Genomic DNA, 23496 nt, shown 5'->3' with positions numbered 1-23496 from the left:
TCTTGTCTGTGGAGCACGCAAGGATTTTTTTTTTTTTTTTTAAGGCAGATGGCGGCCTAGTGGTACTATCCTTAAACTATTAATCCAGAAACTCAATATTCTGGGGACCTGGATACAAATCCTGCCATGGCAGATGGCGGACTTTGAATTCAATAAAAATAATCTGGAATTTGAATTCAATAAAACAAAAAGCTGGAATTAAGAACCTACTGATGATCATGGAACAATTGTTGATTGCCGGAAAAACCCATCTGGCTCACTAATGCCCTTCAGGGAAAGAAATCTGCCATCCTTATCTGGTGTGGCCGACGTGTGATTCCAGACCTACAACAATGTGGTTGACTCTCAACTGCCTTCTGAAAAAGTCTACAAGCCACCCAGTTGTATCAATTGCTATGAAGTCCCAATAAAGAAATGACAGTGGATGGACCTAGGCACTAGAAAAGACGGTGGCAGAAGCAGCCCTGCCAACTGTGCAAAATCCTCCTTACCAACAGCTGGGGGCTAGTGCCTACTTTGGGAGAGCTGTCTAACAGGCTAGTCAAGCAATAGCCTGACACTGTCTATAAGGTATGATTCTGTGAGTATGATCATGTCTCAGACACCACCATCACCATCTCTGGATATGTCCTGTCCCACCAGCAGGACAGACCCAGCAGAGGTGGCAGAACAGAAGTATGCAGTTGGGAGGGAGTTGCATTGACAGCCCTCAACATTGACTCCAGGCCCCCATTAGGTTTCATGACTTCAGGTTAAACATGGGCAAGGAAACCTTTTGCTGGTTACCATGTACGGTCCTCCCTCAGCTGATTAGTCAGGACTCCTCCACGTTGAACATCATTTGGAGGAAGCATTGAGGATGGCAAGGATACAAAATTTACTCAAGGCAGCAGCACCACTGATCGAGTCCTAAAGGATATAGCAGCTAGACTGGCTCTGCAGTAGATGGTGAGGAAACCAACAAGAGGGAAAAACATACTTGACCTTATCCTCACCAATCTGTTGACTCAGATGCATCCATCCATAACAGTATTGATAAGAGTGACCACCACACAATCCTGTGGAAGTGAAGTCTTGCTTCATATTGAAGACAACGTCCATCGTGTTTGTGTGGCACTATTACTGTGCTAATTGGGACAGACGTCAAAGAGGTCAGAGGCGCTGTGGGCCATCAACAGAAGTGTGCTCCAGCACAATCTGTAATCTCATAGCCTGGCATATCCCCCACTCAACCATTACCCATCAAGGAGATCAACCTGGTTCAATGGAAATTGCAAGAGGGCATACCAGGAGTAGCCCCATGCATACCAAAAAACGAGGTATCAACCTGGTGAAGCTACCAAACAGGGCTACTTGCACGTTAATCAGCATAAACAGCAAGCGTTAGATAGAGCTAAGCAATCCCACATCCAACAGTTCAGATCCAAGTTCTACTGTCCTGCCACATCCAGTCATGAATGGTGGTGGACATTTAAACAACTCATTTGAGGCGGCGGCTCCAGTAATATTCTATGATTAATCAGCCCACACATCAGTAGAAAATATAAGGCTGAAGCACTCACACCAATCTTCAGCCAGAAGTGTCCAGTGGATGATCCATCTCGGCCTCCTCTAGTGGTCCCCACCATCACAGATACCAGTCTTCAGCCTATTTGATTTATTTGATGTCACATCAAGAAATGGTTGGAGGATCTGGATACTGCAAAGGCTACCAGGTCCTGACAATATTCCAACAATAGTACTGAAGACTTGTTCTCCAGAACTTGCCGCTCCCCTAGCCAAGCTCTTCTAGTAAAGGTACAACACTGGCATCTACCCGACAATGTGAAAAATTGCCCAGGTACGTCCTGTACACAAGAAGTAGAATCCAACCCAGCCAATTACTGCCCCATCAGTATACTCTTCCATCATGTTACTGATGACCAATAGGTCTTAACAGTGTTATCAAGCAGCATCTGCTCAGCAATAGCCAACTCAATGATGCACAGTTTCGGTTCCGTCAGGTCCACTCAGCTCCCGACCTCATTACAGCCTTGGCTCAAACATGGACGAAAGAGCTGAATTACAGAGGTAAGAATGACAGCCGTTGACATCAAGGCTGCATTCGACCAAGCATGCAGCTTGGAAGCCTAGCAAAACAAGAATTGAGGGCAAACCCTCCACTGTTTGGAGTCATACCCTGCGCAAAGGGTGATGGTTGTGGTTGTTGGAGGTTAGTCATCTCAGCTCCAGGACATCTCTCTGCACGAGTTCCTCAGGGGAGTGTCCTAGGCCCAATCATCTTCAGCTGCTTCATCAATGACCTTCCCTCCATAAGGTCAGAGGGAGGGACATTTGCCAAGGATTGCACAATGTTCAGCAGTAATTAAGACTCCTCAGATACAGAAGCAGCCCATGTTCAAATGCAACAAGATGTGAATAATATCCAGGCTTGGGTTGACAAGTGGCAAGTAATATCTGCATCACGAAAATGCCAGGCAATGACCATCTCCAATAAGAGACAACCTAACCACTGCACCTGGACATTCAATAGTGTTACCACCACTGAATACCACACTATCAACATCCTGTTGTTACCATTGACCAGAAACTCAACTGGACTTGTCACAAACACAGTGGCTAGGAATACTGCAGCAAGTAACTCAGCTCCTGGTTACCCAAAGCCTGTCCATCATCTACAAGGCACAAGTCAGGAGTATGATGGAATACTTACTACTTTTCTAGATGGGGGTAGCTTCATCAAAATTCAAGAAGCTTGACACCATCCAGTACAAAGCAGTTTGCTGGATAGACACCACATCCACAAACATCCATTCCCTCTACCACTGAGGCTCAGTAGTACACACTGCTGTTACCTATAAGATGCACCGCAGAAATTTGCCAAAGATTCTGAGACAGCACCTTTCAAACCCACGAGCACTTCCATTTAGAAGGGCAACAGATGCAGATACACTGGGACATCACCACCTTTCTCTTCCAGCCAGAAGAGTCAAATCCTGGTATCCTCTCCCTAAAGCCATTGTGGGCCAACCGATAGCATGTGGACGGCAGCGGTTCAAAAAAAAAAGCGCTTACCACCATCTTCTGAAGGGTGGTAAATGCTGGCCAGTGACACCCACTTCCCACAATTGAATAAAAAAAAACTTACATAAAAGAGATAAGCTACTAGCGTTAATAGGAAGCTACTGACATTTCCTCCAGATTTTAACACACTGCTTCTAGTTCCCCCTGTAAGGAGATCTGTTATGGTATGTCATGCTGATCTACAACCATGCTACTATTGTGCATTCAACTACAATTCGGCCAACACTGCAAACCGCACCACACCCCCACCCCACTCCAACCTCCTTTCTACTGCCCTTTCCCTTTCCCTCCAAGAGATTTGTGGTTTTTCAGCTCTGATCAAACAGCTGAAAAAATAATAATGTTTTCTGAATATCAATTCAGGGGAGGCGATGGCCTAATGGTATTATCGTTAGGCTGTTGATCCAGAATCCCAGGTAATGTTCGGTGGGGTGTTTAGGTTCAGATCCCACCATGGCAGGTGGTAGAATTTTAATTCAATAAAAAAAGTCAGCAATTCGGGTCTGATGATGCATCCATTGTCAATTGTTGGAAAAACCCAGCTTCACTAATGTCCTTTAGGGAGGGAAACTGCCACCTTTACGTGGTCCGGCCTACATCTGGCTCCAGGCCCACAATAACATGGTTGACTATTAACTGCCCTGTGGGCAATTAGGAACAGGCAATAAATGCCAGCCTCACCCACGATGCCTTCATCCCATGAATGAATAAAAAAAATTCTTCGACAACCAAAAAAGTACCACTAAAAAGCACACAGTACCACCTACACAAATATCCAGGAAAGGTTAAAACAAGAGAAAAAGCAACTTGGATCAAAACAGGAAAGGTATACACAGTAATTCCCCTCCAGTCTCTGAAGGCAATTAAAGACATTCCAGGAGACCACAGTGACAGGGTAGCACATCCCACAATTAAATTATCTTCTAAATGCAGTTATGTTGGCCGCTCAAGAACCATTTCCAGGCTCCCTTGGCTCATCTTACATTCTCCACCCTCAAATGTAACTTTATCCAAAACTCTGCTGCCTCTATCACAACCTTTAAAAAATTTCTCTCATTCATCACCCCTGCTTTACAACCTATATTGACTTCTGGTCTGCCAAAGCTTCCAACTTAAAGCTCTCATCATTGTTTAACTCCTTACATGGTCTTGCCCATCTCTAGCTCCAACATCTAAACTTCAAACACATCCAAGAAATCTGCAGCCCTCTATCTCTGGGATTTTGAGATTCCTTTGCTGTCTTCATCACATTACTTGCCTTCAGTTAATGGAGCATTAAGCTGTGGAATTCCCTCTCGAAATGTCTCCATGCTTAGCTACTTTCTTAAGGCCCTTCATGATACTTCTGATCAAATTTTTAAATTACCACTCCTAATTTCTGCTCATTTTTGTCTGAGCTTTTATGAAGAGAGTCTTGAAACATTGGTCTGTGTTACAGGCTGTTTGCACAGGTTTTTGTTGTTGAATACATCCAGCTCCGCTTTGAACACTTCCAGAAAATCTAGAATCACTGCAGTTCTAAAAACGGTCACTCTCTCCGCACAAAGTACTTCCTAGCATATAATCTAATTCTATCTTAAATAACTTATAATTTCAGATCCTTCATAAACTATTTAGCTCAAGTAGACAACCCACTTTTCTGAAGCAAAATATTTTATTACTTTAAATACTTTAGCGAGTCTCCTCAAAATCTATGCTTTTCTAGGGTTAAAAAACACCAATCCCTCAACCCACCACAGCAGCTGAGGAATCTTAAACTAGTTCTTCTACGTAAGCCTTTTCCAAAGCCTATATTTCCATCTCATGAAGGAACCCAAACCATACACGACATTCTAGATGTAGCCAGATAAATAACATTTATTGTTTTATATCCATTAGCTTTGCAGTACACCCCAATACTCTGTTTGCCCTTAAAATAGTTTTGTTGCGTTGTTCGTGAGGTTTCAATGACTTGCGCATCAAAACATCCAGGTCTATTTCCCACACAGGAGCCTCAAGCAGGATACCAGCACAAAGAACAAATGCTTGACATTATCCCTATCCAAGCACATTATACTGCTTTTATTCATCACACAGTAAAAGACAAATATCAAAACACAAGCCAAGCCAATTGCCCCACATCCAATCCAAATTCCGAACATTAACCCAATGACACTCAGCCCTTCTCTCTTATAATTCCCAAACATCAGTTCAAGTTTAGAGCACGATGGACAAACGTAAAAGACAGATTTTCCAAGTTGAACTCATGTAAAAGATCTTCTTTAAAGAGACAATTAGCAGAAGGTGAGGACTTGTATGACAATCATCTCTTTGGTTCAATGTTAAACACAACTCCTGCTATGTAAGTGTGGCTAGTTATCTAGGTTTTATGACAGCTTTAAACTGTAGAGCAAGTATGCTTAATGAAAGAGAGTATCATTGTTTAAAAAACAACCTTGAATTGTGGAATTCAAGCTTACCTGGTCTCAACCAGCATTTTGCCTGCTTTTCCATAGGCATGAAAAGCTAAAAATTAGAAGCAACTGATTAGAACAGCACAACAGTACAGGCATTTAGAATAGATTTGAACTTCCTTTCTATTATGTTTCAAGATAAAATGTTATAAAGCAAGTGAGACACAACTGAAAGAATTTTAATATGTACAAATCCACAAAGTGCACAATTAAGCTTTGTTGTATTTTCTATTCAACAGTGAGCATCAGCTTCTACAATTGCCAAATACCATTTAATGATTAGTGTAATTCCACAGGGATGCATTATTGTTAATAGGTGCTCCTGGCTGCAAATAATATTCAAGTGTTTGTTTCAAAATATTATTTCAAGGCCAAGGTGAAGAATTCTATCTACAAATATCTATAAGCAATGGTACTTCCTCACAGAATACATTCTCCTAATAAATTCTGAAACACTGAAATATCAATTATGATTTGGACACTAATCAGCAGAATTGTAGCAAATATTCTATTGCCAGGTCAGCTATCAAGTTCACTAACACAAGACTGATGGTTTCTGAGAGATATCAGGACACCTCATATGTTGGTAAAGTACTCGCACATATTGTATACTCAACTGCAATAACCATTCTTGCTTACATCAGGCATGGATTGACATAATGGTCAAACCATGAATTCAGAATCTACTACTTTAAATAAAATGGCAGGGAAGTTGAAATTCTCAGCTTGCTGACCACACATTATGAAGATTGCAACATCTTCTCAAAAGCTCAATAAGATATGCCACCTACTGTTGCATGCCGTTTATATTGCAGCAGTACTCAGTCAATGTTACAGATATCAACAGCAAGACAATCTAAATTGTGAAGTTCTCAGTGGAGTGCAGCAAGAAAGAATTAAAGTGGTCAGCAGAAAGGAAATTATTGCATCAAGAAAACTCTATGGGTAAAGATCTATTAGAGATAGCATGCCCCTGTGGAATTACCTATCCTTAAAGAACATACACTGATGTTTAGAAATAGGGTTGCTGGTGGAAAAAGGTCACAAAAATAGAAATCACAATTGAGGATTATTTTACACACACACATACACACAGGCTGGATAAAATGGTCAGGTAGAACATGTTATGTTTACACCTTTTCTCTCACCCCTCCTGTAAAGTCCCAATTTACAATCGTTTTCCCAAGTACCACTATGATTTCTTCAAAAATTAATCCACATGTTCTCCCGTTAACCTTCATGCCCAGTGGCTTATCTATTCAATCACCTGAGCTTTCCGCATTTCCTCTTCTCTAGTTTTATCATCCTCACTTAACTGCAACCTGCCACAAAAACTCACTTCTACCCTGTCAAGAATTTATCATCTTCGATTGATTTTTTTTCCTGATTGTGGCTATCTTGGATTACCAGCTAAATTTAATCCTAACAGAACAATGCTCCATGACTTATAGCCACATTCCCTCAGTCCTTACCTAATTTCCTCATTCAACTTCCCACCCCATTCCTTTGCTAAATCCCAGCTTTCCCTTATCCTGGTGATCACCATCATAAATGGCTTTCTTTTCATAAGCACTGTTGCCAGCCCCCATCAAAATAGCTGTCAAATCTAACTCCATCTCCTCTTCAAATAACTTCTCCAGTCCATTCAGCGCAGTATTCAGCTCTCCAAAACAATCTTTCCTACCTGTTTCCCCACCCCTGTTTTTAAGGAACTTCTTCAAAAAAAGAGAGAAAGCATCAAACCTTCTTTTTCCAAAATTCTGTTTTATTTCTCTGCACTTTCCTATGTGCAATAAATGAAAGCTTATATTGTATCTGGATTGATCATTCATTTTACCAGCAATACAAAGACAAAGACAAAGGCAGAGTAAATCCAAAACTATATTAAATTTCTGCAGCATTTAGTAGGGGAGAGAGAAAACCAAGATTCAAGCAGGGAACATTGAGGAGGGTGCAATGGATTACATCTGGTGAAACAGTTTTGATCACAAACAATCCAATACCCATTCAGAACAAACATATCTTCCAGCTATTGAATTCAAATGAAAGGCAATTCAATACTTGTACTCGTTAACAAGTTATTAAAAAGTAGAATACAGCAAAAATTGCTAGATTACCCACGTCCTTAATATTCTATGGGTCAACATCAGAATAAAATTGTGAAATGGAATCAATTACGACACCTCACCATCTGGACAATTAATAACTTGGAATGAGTTGATTTCAGTGAAACCGGATGTTCAGATGAATGGGCAACAGTTCAAGACAGCACTGGACAGAGCTATGATATTTCTTTACAGTAAGATAGGCAGCTGAAAGCGCACCGGTAACAAATAGGAACTTGCCAACATGTAATGGTGCAAAGGGCAATTTGAACATTTATAAACAAGTCTCTATTACTAGCAGTCCCACAAAATATCCTACCAAGGCCTGGGTACGTCCTGCGCTTGCTGGTGTTCGCTGCCTTCACTAGAAACATGCAGGACTGATGAGTCATCCAGGAACAGAAGAGGAGCAGGACAACACCAAATGCAATTCCACACTGCAGGGTAAAAGAAAAATCAGGAGATAAGTTATCCACAGTAATTTGAAAGCAGCAGCAAGATAATGGACCACAAAACAATCGATTCCAAAGGATACGCATTTGCAGTTTCAAAAGTGCCCATCAATAATTCAGTCCAGTGAAACTACCTGTGGTACAGATCGGATTCAGAAATTATCCCGGCTAGACCAAAAATTACTCACTGTCAGTATTTGATAGAAATGTTAGACTGTAAATTGGAATGAGAATTCAAAGTGACTTTGAATTCAGTTTACCAAAATCCCAAAAAAAAACACTAATGTAATTCTAGAACCATTTGTTGTGTTAATTCCCTATTTATCAAAGATAGTATCATTTGAGAGCTCTGAAGGCAGTTATCCCATTTGCAAGTTGCCCAGGTCTAGGTAAGAGTTCCATACTCAGGATTACGAACAAATTTCCAGTAGAGATGGCGGAACAGCTTGACCTTTGCAGAACAGCACTCCTTCAGGAAAAGTGGCTTAAACACACAAGGCACCAACAGAAAACTTAAACAAAGGGTTGGGTGGCGTGAAGAAACTAGATGACCTACCCTTGAGTTGATCACTACAACAATATTACTTACCAAAATGCAAAGGAATAAATGGAGCAAAGACAACTTAGGCCACAACTCCACCCCTTATGCTAAGTCTGTGTTTTTAGAGATTCAAGGCAAGATGAAGCAAATGTGCCATGAGCACAGATAAAATTCTAAAGTGGAAGGGTTCATTCATGATCTTTGCTTTTCTTTCTTGCACTAGCAGTCATAATGCACCAACTCACAGAACTCAAATTGGCTAAGATGTGCCTCCTCAAGGAGTTGCTACAGTCCTTCCAGTCTGAGTAAACTCATTAGCAAACCAAAAAGTGGAACCAATATTTTAACTTGTTTTGAACTTTGGCTCATCCAATCCTTTCGGCTCTACAACAGTAACCAAAATGTGTTAAAGCCAAAATCAAGGCAAGCAACTTTAGGCCTTCCAGATATGAACCTACACTCCTACATTTCATACCCAAACAATAAATTATGAGATACATCCAAGTTGCGGGCTTATGCTAGGACTATTGGGCCATTGAGAACGCACTTACATTTCTGGGCCTGGGTTGATGACAAAGCAGTATGCACACAGGAAGAGTATTTTAAAACAAAAACCCTGCTTTTGTAAATTGTGCAATTCATCCATGGAATGCATCATCAGCTTGTCCCTATTATCTTTCCCCTGAGTTTGCACAAAAATCACTCAAGTGTAATTTGAATCAGTCATGCAAACAGTTTAAAGTTTTTGAGAAGATTTGTTGCCCAGGTTGTGGATGCGGTTGTATACGTGCTCGCCGAGCTGGTGTCTTTGATAGCAGAGTGACGAAACGTCTGCAAGGTAACATCGTCAGTGCACCTCTGGTGAAACATTGGTGTTCTTGTTATTTATATGTCCTGGTTTGCTGGGGTGCTGGCATTATGTCTGGTTCTGTTTTTCAGTGGTTCATATATTGGGTCTAGTTCAATGTGTTTATTGATGGACCTCTGGTTGGAATGCCAGGCCTCCAGGAATTCCCTTGCATGTCTGTTTGGCTTGTGCCATTATGGATGTGTTGTCCCACTCAAATTCATATCCTTCTTTGACCATCTGTATTGAGACCAGTGATAATTAGTCATGTCTCTTGGTGGCTAGTTGGTGTCCTGTATCCTTATTGTCAGTTTTCTTCCAGTTTGGTCTGTGATGTTTCTCACAGTCCTTGCATGGTATTTTGTATTTTACATTAGTTTGGTTGTGGGTATGGAATCATTTACGCTCATCAGTAGCTGTCGCAGGGTAGTTGTTGGTTTAAGGGCATTTCTGATATGTCCCTGATATACGGTAGGGTGACTAGTGTGTCCGACTCTGAAGCACTTACGTGGAGTTTTAAAAGGGAATGGATACTCAAAAAGCACAATCCGCAGTTTCCTCCATGACAGACCACAACAAGAAGACACAAAATAGCCAGACACACTAGTCACCCAACCGTACATCAGAGATGACCACGAGACTACTCAGACCTCTAGGTATCAGTAGCCCATAAACCAACAACCACACCACGATAGCTACTGACGAATGTAAAGGATCCCATACCCTCAACCAATAAATCTAACATAATATATAAAATACCATGCAAGGACTGTGAGAAACATTACATAGGCCAAACCAGAAGAAAACTGACAATAAGGATACGTGAACACCAACTAGCCACCAAGAGACATGACCAATCCTCAATTATCTCAATACAGACGGACAAAGAAGGACACGAATTCGACTGGGACAACACATCCATATTAGCACAAGCCAAACAGAGACATGCCAGGAAATTCCTGGAGGCCTGGCATTCCGGCATTCCATCTGGAACTCCATCAATAAACACGTTGAACTGGACCCAACATACAAGCCAATGAAAAACAGAACCAGAAGTAATGCCAACCACCCCAGCAAACCGAGGCATATAAATAACAAATGGGATAGAACACCAACGCTTCACTGGAGGTGCACTGACGATGTTACCCATCAGGGTGACATAACTGTAACAGGGTTGCCACTGTAAGACAACAAGTCAGAGGCTAGGAATTCTCTAGTGGATAATTCTCCAGCTGATTCCCTAAATACTGTACATTATCTGTCCAGATGATGATACCAAGAATCATTCTGACTTTCAGGTCTGTGCAAATTCAGGGGAAAAGCTAAAAGTCCAAGAATGAGGTTGAGGGAGGCTGATGTTCAAATTTAAAATCAACTTGGCACAGAACAGCCATGGTGACATCTTCTGAAGAAGGGTCACCAGACCCAAAATGTTAATGCTGAGTTTTTTTCTTCACAGATGCTGCCAGGCCTGCTGAGCTTTTCCAACAACCTTGTTGTTGTTATGGTGGTGACATCTTCCAACATGACTTTTGGGAATTTAAAATGCGCATCGTTTGCATTGATTCATTTGTCACTGAGTCCTACTTATCCACAATTGTAAAGCAGATATCTCTGAAATCGCCATAAAGCATGTATAGAAACACCTACTGCATTTGGGGTTAAAAGTTGCTGGTAAAACGTAGGCTAGGAAAGGTGATGGGCAATCAACATCTAATTACTTTGAACGCTAAACACCAGATTGTTGTTTTTCCCTGAAATAAGTGTACTATGAAACAAAAACTCTGCCCACATTTCAGAAGTACAATTCTTTTCTGGGAATCAGAGAACGTGTATTATTTTTCAGCAAAATGTCCCTTTTTTGTCATATGAACTGAAGCCAGGTGGCAAGAGAGTAGCAATAGTGTCAGATATACCAGCAGTAACCAAAAAAAGCTGTTAATAAGGAAAGATATAACCCTAATGGCAACAACCCTGGATCCATTATGAATGTGCACATTGGCTTCAATAGTGGCCTGTAATATGATCTGAGCATATGAACTGTGAGAGCAGTTGTTATTGAATCCCCTTGAGTATATTCCCATGGGAGTCATTACTCAAAACTATTGGTACTCATGCAAATTTTCTCTAATTAACAACTTTGGATTATTTCTTGATAAATCAGTGCTAGTGGAATCATGTCTTCAACGCAACTTGTGGTTAGTTATAGAGTCATAGAGAGGTACAGCGCAGAAACAGACCCTTCGGTCCAACTCTGCCATGCCGACCAGATATCCTAAACTTACCTACTCCCATTTGCCAGCATTTGGCTCAAATGCACTTGCAGCCCTGGGTCTGTCTGGTACAGTCCCCAGGGCCTTACCATTAAATGTATAAGTCCTGCCCTGATTTGCCTTACCAAAATGCAACACCTCACATTTATCTAAATTAAACTCCATTTGCCATTCTTCAGCCCATTGACCCAAATGATCAAGATCTCTTCGTAATCTTCGATAACCACCTTCACTGTCCAACATACCACCAATTTTGGTGTCACCTGCAAACTTATAACCACACTTCCTATATTCACATCCAAATCATTTATGTAAATGTCAAAAAGCAGTGGACCCAGCAAATGATCCTTACAGCATATTTCTGGTCACAGGCCTCCAATCTGAAAAACAATCTTCCACCACCACCTTCTGTCTTATACCTTCAAGCGAATTTTGTATCCAATTGGCTAGCTTCCCCCTGGATTCCATGTGATCTCACCTTGCTACCTTGTCTACCATGCGGTACCTTGACATGATGCAACTTTAGATACGTGAAACTGAGTTTCAGATAAGATGGAGTCTTGTGCAGCATGGAGGACAGGAGACCAGCAGAATTTCAAATCAGTGTATGGACGTAACAAAAGCAGAAATGAAGGAATTGGCAGTGGATGAATTAAGGCAGCAGAGACAAGCAAATGTTATGGAGGTGCAAGTAGGCAGCTTTGTAGTGGAGACAATTTGTCATCAGAAGTTTGGCTCAGTCAAAAAGGACACAAAGATTACCGAAGACACCCAGGGCACTGATGGTTTTTAACCACACCAGCTGCACAAGATGATAAAATATCAAACCAAAGCTGCATTTATGATAGACAATAATACCAACGAGTAACTTCAAGGTTCCAATCTAATTTAGGGAATCAGTCGTTTATAACTAATGAACCTTCAGATTCCTTTCTTGATAAGCTGTTTTGAGTCTCTACAGTTTCAATTTTATTTCATTTTCCAAGGAGCACTTGTAAAGCTGTAAGCTGATCTCGTGGCCGAGGTATAGAGGAACATCTATAACACTTCCCTAACACCATTTCAATCTCATCAGAAGTGGCCCAAAGTATTTTAGTTGCAATGAATTCCCATGAAAGACAATCACTTTCATACAGGTGAATACAGGATCCTTTTTTTTTTGCAAATCTAAAAAAAAAAGTTTTAAAAAAACTGTGAACTTCGTGCTGGCAGTGAGAATGCATCATCCAGGCCACCTCAGAACTTTCTGTTCCTTTATAGATAGTACCATGAAACCTTTAGCATTCAAGTGAATCACTCGAATGAACCAGATTTTGCCCCCTATTGAGATCACATAGCACTTCTTGCAATGTTGTGCTCCCCCAGTGTTACACTGAAATGTTTGCAGAGTTTTTTTTTCCATCAAATTCTGGAGTGGAGTTTTAATGCACAACCTCCTAATTCAGGGTAAAAGAACGTTCTACGAAGTAAATTAAATTGGCAGTTAAACTGGTCAAGATTAAAAGACAAATATGGATGAAAAAGAAATTTCAGCACACCTTAATTTTTTTAAAATCTACAGTAGGAACATGGAGCATTAAAGATAATATTCTGCAAGAATACCTTACTTGGTCAGTATTGCAGTGATATTTCAATCTCAAAAAATGTGTTTACTTCCAGGCGTGGGACTTGAAAGGTACAATATGCCAGTGAGTCAAACTGAAACGTATGTTACCACATTCGTTTAAAATTAAAACATCTACACGGAGGTACACATTTTATACTTGTAAAAAGACTTCCGACACTTAACACTGCCTTACGTTAGAAACACCTGTAGCCTAGGACATCTTCACTTACCTGTTTGAAGCAGAACGGCATGGTGAGCACACTCACTCCCACGATACTGTTCACCACATTCATGATGAGGCCCCAGTTTGAAGTAGCCATGTTTAAACAGATTTTTGTTTTGAAAAAGGTATCGCAGAATCTCAAAGTGCGGTTATAAGACAGGTGAGACTTCTTGGCTTGTTTCTTTCCGACGTTTGAGAATTAACAGTCAGTGAACGACAGATACACATAAACAGGAAACAGCCGCCTACTGAATACTTTAGTAAACCAAGTATCGAACATTATGTTCTAAACCCCATCTTGTCATTTCCGAACAGAAAACTGACCCTGCTAGTTTGAACGTTATTGCAAGTTTTAAAAATTCTACAGGGGCTTGTAAGGAAAAAACAAACTGGAGTGCGAGGAAAATAATACTACCCTACCACACAAAACTCTCCTGGGACGCAATCGATTAAGTGATCATTCAGTACAAGTTATATATAGCAAAGGAAATTTACTAGGTCAAGTACAATGAAATAAGGCAGATAAAGCTGGATAAGAAAATGGGAACATTAGTTTAAAAATCAAAAGCTTATTAAGCGATAAAACACAAAACAAATAGCGCCCAAAAGAAAACAGGGTTCTGAAAATTCAGCGTGCAGTGATAAAGAAAAACAAAAGGAAAAGGAAACAAATCAAAGTTTGTCTGCAGGTAAAAGCGTGAAGGATGCAGCAAATGGAACAAGGTGTGGAATGGGATGCAAAATAAATTCAAACAAGCGGGTGTTGAGGGAGAAAGTGGAGCAGATTAAGGAGGTGGAGGGGAAGCACCAGGACCGTGACGTGGCGAATCCTCCAGCAGCAACTTCAGCAGGGAGGGCTTGCTGCAGCTCCTGGGGGGGGCCAACTCTCACTCCACCTCCACCCTGTCTGGCCGGCCGCCAGCTCTCAAAACCAGACCCTCCGCTGACCACCACTCCCAACCCCAAAATTAAAACTAACAACCCCGCCGCCTATCGCCAACTTCCTGCCGTCGCGGGGGTTAAGGGTGTCACAGGCTGAGCACCCACTTCCTGTACCAAAAACTTGCTGTTCTTCTTCTCCCTTTCTGCCCTCCCCCAATAACACACAGTCACCAGCCCGTCTCCAGGAAGTGTCCGACTTAACGACAAGTGTGCCGCCGACGAACAGCTGGCCTCTCGCTAGCGTCCTCCGAGTGCAGCGCCGCCCCTCAGGCTGGGAGGTCTCACGACACCTGCTGAAAGCTGGACTGTCTGTGGCTGCGAAGCGAAACAGAGAACGCTGCAGAAACCCAGCAGGAGGAACAGTGTTAAAGTTTCGAGTCTGATATGATTTTTACATAAAGCAAAGGTCTGCCGGATGCTGGAGATCTGAAACAAGCAGAAATTGCTGGAAAAACACAGCAGGTCTGGCGTGTTTCGAGTCTGATGTGATTCTTAAATAAAACACAGGACTGCGGATGCTGGAAATCCGAAACAAGCAAAAATAGAAATTGCTGGAGAAACTCAGCAGGTCTCGCAGCACCTGCGGAGAGAGAACCGCGGTGATGTTTCGATTGAGCCTTCTTCATTACCTCGAAATGATAACGCTGTTCTCTCTCCGCAGATGCTGCCAGACCCGCTGAGTTTCTCCAGCAATTTCTATTTTTGTTTGGTTCGGATTTCGTGTTTGTTTCAGATGTGAATCTCCTTCAGAATTTGTACTTGTTTCAGATTTTCAGGATCTACATTAATATCCGTAGCTGGTGATATACCATCTGCCCCCTGTTCTCAAAAATAAAGTATATCAGAGTCTTATTGAAGGCTCTCTTATTCATACCTCCGAGGCAGCAGTGTTGGGTGAAAACCCCACTAGTCCCATTGCTCCCAGATAAGTGTCTGTGCTGGTTAATTGGTAATATCAAGGAAGTTCTGATGAAGGGTCATACCATGCTCAAAATGTTAACTGAATTTCTCTCTCCAAAGTTGCAGTCAGACCTTCAGTTTTGGCAATAGTAGAAGTTGGGACTGTTCTCTTGGAGAAAAGAAATCTAAGAGGACATTTGTTAGAGGTTTTCAAAATTGTGAGCGGGCTGTATAGAATAAGTAGGGACAAGCTGTTTTCCCTCATTAAAAAGAACAAGAACAAGAAGCCTGGAAATGTGGTGGAGGCAGGTTCAACTGAGACATTCAAGCAAGTATTGGATAATTATTTCGATAGAAATAGTGTGCAAGGGTGGCAGGAGATTGGCACAAGGTAATGATGGTCATTTGAAGAGCTGGTCCATGAACAATGGGCCAAACGGCCTTATCTGTGCTGTGACACTTCTGTGATTCTGTGACCCGCTGAGTTTCTCCAGCATTTTCTGTGTTTCAGACTTCTATCAACCACTGTGTTTTGCTTTGATTGAAAATATTTATCTGTTCTTTCAGCAGATTCTACGTCATATTTTGAACTTTTGCAGATGCCTACTTTTTTATTTGTGAATGTCTAAATTATTAAAAAAAACCTTGTTTCTTTTACATTTGCCGCACAGCATGAACCAACCAACTGAATGTGTCACTATTGCCTGTTTTGCTGCTTCAGTATGAGGTAAAATTATTTGGCACTGAGTTTAATATTTTTCCTGCAGTCTGCTCCAGCAGTCTTGGGTTCAAGTCCCACCTGCTCCCAGATATGTGTCTGTATCAGTTAATTGGCAATATTTGATTTGATTTATTTTATTTGATTTGACTTATTGATGTCACATGTACCTAAGTACAGTGAAAAGTTTTGTTTTGCAAGCAGTACAGGCAGATCATAATATACAAGGACATACTGAAACATGTAACAGTGAGGTAATCAGACGAGAAGTTCCCAAATATTGGGTTGTTACAAGAGTTTTTGCAGGGAGAGGATGAAATTGAAATGCATTTGATAAATGGTTGCTATTCATATTCCAGCAAGTGGCAAATCTTGTGGCATTTTCTTTTGCTGGAGGAAGCTTGTCAGTGAAGGGTTGCCAACTGTGGTTCAGTGTATTCCTGGAGGTTTCATCAGATGACATGCTGTCTCCGATAGTCTGTCCCTCATGCTTCCATGATTGGCCATTCAACGTATTCCTTCTCGTAGTTTACTATCTTCCCAGGCCCCTCAAGAAGTAAACAGTATCATTTTTACCAGATTGGAAGATTCTTGATTGTCTCCTTCCATTTTGAATCTTTTTATATGAATGAACAAAGAGTTTATTTTTTAATCACCCCCATGATTTGTTTCTCATTGCACTCAGCTATAGCCTGGAAATTAGTTGCTAATTCTTGGATATGCCAGGCCAGTGCTGGAGAGTTGGCAATCCTGTATCAATACGAGCCACGCAGACGTATTAAGGCTCATTATCCAGTCATAGCAATCACGAGAGACAAGCTGGATGTAATCTATAGTGTAGGACCATGCAGTCTGGATCCTAGTAGCCAGACCTTTCCTGATGGGCCAGGTGACATCAGCCACAGATGGAGCAGCATTGACAAATTAAGGAACTCACAGAATAAACATGGAAACATAGAAGATAGGAGCAGGAAGAGGCCATTTGGTCCTGCGAGCCTGCTCTGCCATTCTTCACAATCATGGCTGATCGTCCAACTCAATCGCCTAATCCTGCTTTCTCCCCATAACCTTTGATCCTGTTCACCCCAAGCGCTGTATCTTGTTGCCTCTTGAATACATTCAATGTTTTGGCATCAACTACTTCCTGTGGTAATGAATTCCACAGGCTTACCGCTCTTTGGGTGAAGAAATGTTTCCTCATCTACGTCCTAAATCGTCTACCCCGAATCCTCATACTGTGACCCTGGTTCTGGACATACCCACCATCAGGGATTCATCTGACCTCCAGCAAAAGTAATCCCAACCTAGTCAATCTCTCCTCATACGTCAGACCTGCCATCCTCGGAAACAGTCTGGTAAACCTTCACTGCACTCCCTCAAGAGCAAGTTATGAAATCTGCTAGAGAGGTTCCAGAAGAAGCAACATTTTCAATGACGTGTACATGGCTTGTTGCTGCTTATGGACCCTCATTCCAGCTCTTATGCTGTGGTTGGTGACTTATGACTGCACTTATTACTGCAAGGTTAGCATTAGAAAATGCCTCAGGCACAGTAAAATGTAGTGTCTAATTTCTAGGCTAAGCCATAATCATTTTCATTGCAGAAGAGGGTTACTTTCACTATTAATTTTCATTTTATTATGTCATGACTGCCTTCTCAGAAGCTGAGGTTTGACTGATCTTCTATTGATACATTGTAGTTTGGCATTGGGACCTTTCTTACTATACATGTTATGTTAGCCAAGGAAATTAGGTCCTTCGCTCAATACAACAGTATTGTGCAGCAGTTTCAACTGTAGTTGGGATGCAAAGTAAGTGTTTGCAGATCAGCTGTCCTTTATACACCCTAGAAGTCAATTTCACTATTCCTTCAACCGGGGTGGGGGGTGGGGGGGGTGGAGTGCAAGGGTTCCATTCTGAAGGAAGTTCATAAAAAATGTAGTTTGGGAATTTCTTTATCAGAAATTTAAAGATTTTTACATTTTTTCAAGCTTTTTGTAGAAGATGAAATTAAAAAAGACATTAATAAATGTTGATGCTAATCATTTTAATTCCTAAACAAGCCCAGTTGTCACAAAAATAAATGAAATGGCATAATTTTATTTTTTAACTACAATCTGGTTACAAAGGTAGGCCTTTCTATGATTGAGGTAATAATTTCTGAAAAAGCTCAGGGGAATCAGGAATGGTTATAAACTCAAGAAGTGCATTAACACCATGGCACAGTGCCCTCACTCATCAGCTTTTCTCAATTTTCTAGAATACACATATATAAACTAGTTATACTATATATAAACTGATTACCTTTTTCCAGTGAAGCTGCACAGTAATTATAAGCAGAATGTATTGCAGCCAAGCACATGACACGATAAGTATCTCCACTCATGAGGCTAATTATAACCATGCCGTGACTGTGTCACACAAGTTAGCCAGTCAGTCGTTCCAAAAAAGCTACTTGTCATAGCATGTGGCAGGCCACTGTATATCTTGCATCTTAATTCTTTTATATGGTGGTGTCAGAAATAGTTGCAGTTACAGGGATTTGTCATTCAAAACACCTCAATTAGAATGTAAAATATTCACCTCATTAAAGATTATAGACAGCACTTTCATAACAGCAACATTTGTTGCCAATAATCAATAGGCTGTGTTGCTCCTTTTCCAGGAGCATTGTGTTTCTGGTAATAATTTAACATAGAAATTTCCTAAAAGTATAATTATTTTTAAAAGATGTAAGTATGTTAATTTTGTCTTTTGGGCACCACTGCTGTCAGAATGTCCTAATTTAAATTTTCCCATTTAGATGCATGTCATGTGTGTCACTCGATACTGAGGATTCAAGAAGTATGATGAAATGAAGAGTAACATAAAAGACATTTGCAGTCTTGTCCTCAAAGTATTTGTTACCTCATGAACACAACTGCCATCTTTCCTGAGCTCATCATTTTTTTATTCCAAGAATATCACCACAATCCGTGATGCTGCCAGCATATCTATCCCCAAGGCCAACATTACCTACCACAGCTCTCCCAGGCAGAAACAAAATGCTTAAAACATCTGTTGTGTAGTTGTCAATTACCTTTTTTTTGATGTTTGGAAGATAATAAGGCCAGAATTTTCACAATGGATTTAAATAGGCCATGGGCTTTTAACATAAACTCTGGGCCGTCTATTACTGTTTTGTGAACTATAACAATCTGATATTGAAACATTTAAAAGATTAGCCACCTTAACTGATTTGTCAGTGCACATCATTGTTATTTTTGGAAGTAATATTGACAATATTGTATACATAGGTTAATGCATGTTATTTAATATACACTTAAGTATATGTTTAAAAGCCAGTCCATATCAAAGATCTAACTATAAGAGGCACCATGTGGTACTGCATAACAGTGAAAACTTTACCAAGCCCGTCATCAAGTTAAACTTAACAAATTTCCCCTCCTAGTGTGCTTGGCCTGAACATGAATATGTTACTGGGCTACTGTCTAGCTACAGATCATTCTAACATCTTTCTAACTGCAGACAGATGAAACATGGTAACAAAGGAGTACATATTATTTAGAACACTTTGTACATACATTTGAATCAGGAGCAGGAGTAGGCCACTCAGCCCTTTGAGCCTGCTCCTTGATATAAGAGCCCAGACAAAACCATGTAGTTCCTAAAGTTAAAATAGGTGATTTTAAAAAAAGTCTTCTTATAAACATTGGCCAGTGCATCAGCAACTTTCGCTTGGTAACTTTGTTACCATGCAATGGGTGCATACAACACGATAATCACTGAAGCCCCAATGCTCATTGGGCAGTACATTTGTGGGCAGGTGCAGATGTATACTAAACAATACAACCTGACTCAAGATTAATTGCCTAGGGTCATGTACATAAAAGGGGAATTCCAAATAAAAGATCTAACTTATTCATATTTTTATGTTCCTATTACCACTCTGCCATTTGCCTATGGACTCTATTTCATGTCTCTTTATTGTGTCTCCATTTGATGTAATCCTCAATTTCCAGACAACAATTGGAAAGAGAAAATTGTAGCTGCCATTCATGAGCTCTGCAAAAATGCTCCAACATTGTTATCTATGTCAGAAGAACATAAATTATTAAAATTTAAGGTAATCCCACTGCACCTAGCGAGGTCAGTTCACCATTGCAAGGTGTGTGAGCACAATCTTGCTCACGATGATCCTCCTCTGGAATTGTGGAAATAAACTTTGTAAAACCCAGCATACAAAATGCAAATAGACTTCTGTTGCCATTTTTGCTGCTGTAATAGGACAAAGCCTCAAGATTTTCATAAGGTGATTACAATATGATCTCGCAATGAATGATTTCAAAATTCTGTTTTATTTTAAAGTTGCATTTGAATTAAACTGACGGAAGCCACTACTTAGTGTTACACCTTACAGCAGCCAGGACCTGAACTGCTGCTATGCTCCCTGGATTTGTATACGTTTGTTTGCTTGCTTGCAACAGAGAAAATTGATCTTGCTGGAACTGTTAAATCTAAAGCAGTTGGCATTCATTCCTGCCAATCTGTCCAGATGTTATAAAACAATTTAATTTAGTAAGCTGTGAAAATTTATAAAACAATAGAGAGATGTTGAGCTGCCACGACATTTTGGATGGGAAATGGAAAATGGGCAATCTGGGACTGAAACTAAAAACCATGAAGCCAAAGTGGGGATTAGAATGCAAAGAGTTTGCTACTAATCAAATAATTTTTAACACTACAGTTCACCCTTTTCTTTATGTTGACATTCTTTTATAAAACTTTCTGTATTTGTACATTTCTATAAGCATTTTGTTATTTTCAAATACAGTAGCATTTCACTATTTAACAAAGCCACAGAACAAGGTACTATAAAATAAAAAGTTTATCTTTGATTTTTAAAGCAAAACTTACCATCATAAATGCAAATAATAAATGTGTTTTCAGCTAATTTATTAAATTATCCTCTTCCCAGTGAATTAAGCAATTCTGTTTTTAATAGAATTTTCAGAAAAGTCCATTTAACGTTTATAATTTATGAAGAAAATTGACATTTTGATTGCACAGTGCTCATGGGAGAAATGCACTGATGCATTCAGGTTTCTGGACATGACTGTTTGTAGTCGGAACAAGGTAGTAGGAAAGGGGCTGGGACAACTTAATTTTTCTTGACCACTTGGGATACATTTCAGCTGAAAACAAAGCAGTATGTCTACTTCTGTCTGTGTCAGTTGGAATCTTCTCAATGGAAAGGGACCACTATGCCTGAACAGTGGGGACAAAAGCTGTTGTGAGCCTCCAACAAGGAGCTTTGACATTTGGGCCGTAATTTAGCGCTCTGTGCACTAAGTATGTGGGCAGGTGACTTCAGGGGCTATTAATTCCCTGTTCCTACCAGTGAGAAAACTTGCTAGATAAGCACCGTTAGATACTAGTACTGTCTGGCAAGCTGTACATCTGGTGAGAAACAACATCACTGCAATACCACTCCAGCTAAAGCACCTGGAAGGTCATCTCCACTTCCCTGTTGGGAAATCAACTACTTTTCTTGCTTGTTAAGAAGGCAGGTAATTAGGCCGGGAGCGGGATGAAGCCTTTAAATGGCCATTACTTGACTACTTAAATGCCTTAATTGGGTGGTGCATCAAGAAAGTCGCCCATGGTCCTACTTGCCTAGAAATGAATTACTTCGAGGTGGGCAGAAGACAAGTATCTCTTCAGTGATAACCCACTCAAATATTTGCCTTTGCCATAGCTTTTCACTCTATCTCTGGGTGGAGAGGGAGGTTTTCACACTTGGCACTTTCCCTGTTGCAGACAGAGGTTAGATCTCATTTATTCTGACGGACACATAGTCCTCATGTGCTTCAGCCAAATGTTTGTTAGAAAAAGACCTGCAGCTCACCAAAGCAAAAAAGCATGCAGGCTCTAACTTCAAGCGGCAAGAGAAAGTATTAATTTTAGTCAAGGTAAAGAGATCACACCACACACTGTAGAAAACTCTAGTTACTTGAAAGCATTGAAAGCACCAAATTAACCCATTCCTATTACGATTGGATGTCTTGAAAACATTGTTACTTTCATTTATCCACAGATGTAGAATGCCTGAATCGTTGGCTCTTTATTAAATAAGCCACCATTCAGCAGAATTACATGCTTCATTTATAAGACATTAAAATGAAGGTGGATTAACAATATAGTATCTTTAATCCTTATGTCCAGCAAAAAAAATGGTCATTTCAAGTCTTTAAGTCTTTGCCTTGTCCTTTGTTACATTGAGCAAATGTTTCGTTCTGACCATATCTTCTCACGCTGTCATAGTCCCCTTTCCTCATCAAAGAGCAAAATATCATAACTCAACAATAGCAATGGAAAATTGCATTTGCACATCACCTTTAGAATAATGAAACATCCCAAAGCACTTCACAGGAAACCACACAAGGAAATATTTGTGTAGCTGGCTAACTGTTTGGTCAGAGAGGAAGAGTTTAAGGAGTACCTTAAAGGACAAGACAGAAGGTAGAGAGGCAGAAAGGTTTAGAAAAGGAATTTCAGAGTTTACTGCCAAGGAACCTGAAAACATGGTCGTCGGAGAAGTGCACAAGGCCAGAATTGTAGGATCACAGAAAACTTGTGAAATCGGGGTGAAAGAGATAGAGCGGAGCAAGGACATAGAAATATTTGAAAACAAGGATGATCATTTTTAACATGAGATGTTGTTAGACTAGGAGCCAATGTAAGTCAGCGAGCACCGGGATGGTGTGCAAAATGGACTGGGTGTGGATTCTCTGACAATGACTAGAGATGCAGAAATTAAACCAGGCAAGGGTAGTCCCAACTTCCGATACAATGGGAGAGAAGTGGTAGAGAAAGGAGGGCATTCAACCATGTCAAAGGTTACAGAAGGATAAGAAATGATAGTCACAGTCAAGTGTTCGTATTCAGAAGAACTAAAGAAAAATATGATTTTACTTACAAATTAATGAATGCAACTAAAGAAGTAAAAGCAGTAATCACTTAAAATGCACCTAAAATGTTGGCCCATGCCTCTCTTCCATTTGCTTATTTCTGGCACTTAGTGTTTTTATTTGTGATTTGGTTTAGAACCCTTTTCCTTTTTAGCTCATTAATAACATATAAATGGATTATTATTGTAATACATTTTCGTTTTGAAGTAGGCTCTATGTAGTAGGGCTTGGTAACATAATCCATTTTTTGAGTTGCCCACTGCCTGCTATCCTGCTGAGATCCCAACAGCTTTCAGACTAATCTAAGGTCCTGAGATTGAGACTATGCCAAAATCCATTTATTGTGGCATTTTAACATGAATTGAATCGTACTATTTTTACT

At 40.4% G+C, this 23496-nt stretch overlaps 1 protein-coding gene across 1 annotated transcript in view; it reads right to left on the bottom strand.

The window, feature by feature from the left end:
- The window catches only part of LOC109910947 (putative sodium-coupled neutral amino acid transporter 10), an 84696-nt gene extending 69968 nt beyond the window's left edge, over window positions 1–14728 (bottom strand). The window contains exons 1-3 of the mRNA XM_048611109.1: window positions 13592–14728; window positions 7962–8079; window positions 5544–5589 (exon numbers count right to left, since the gene is read on the bottom strand). Coding sequence (XP_048467066.1) covers window positions 5544–5589; window positions 7962–8079; window positions 13592–13681 — 254 coding nt within the window. The 5' untranslated portion in view covers window positions 13682–14728. The remainder of the gene's footprint in view (window positions 1–5543; window positions 5590–7961; window positions 8080–13591) is intronic.
- Between the last annotated feature and the right edge of the window lie 8768 nt (window positions 14729–23496).

This window comes from Rhincodon typus, chromosome 23, assembly GCF_021869965.1.
Source record: "Rhincodon typus isolate 14 chromosome 23, sRhiTyp1.1, whole genome shotgun sequence".
Classification (NCBI taxonomy): domain Eukaryota; kingdom Metazoa; phylum Chordata; class Chondrichthyes; order Orectolobiformes; family Rhincodontidae; genus Rhincodon; species Rhincodon typus.
This window is presented reverse-complemented; position numbering and strand designations above follow the sequence as displayed.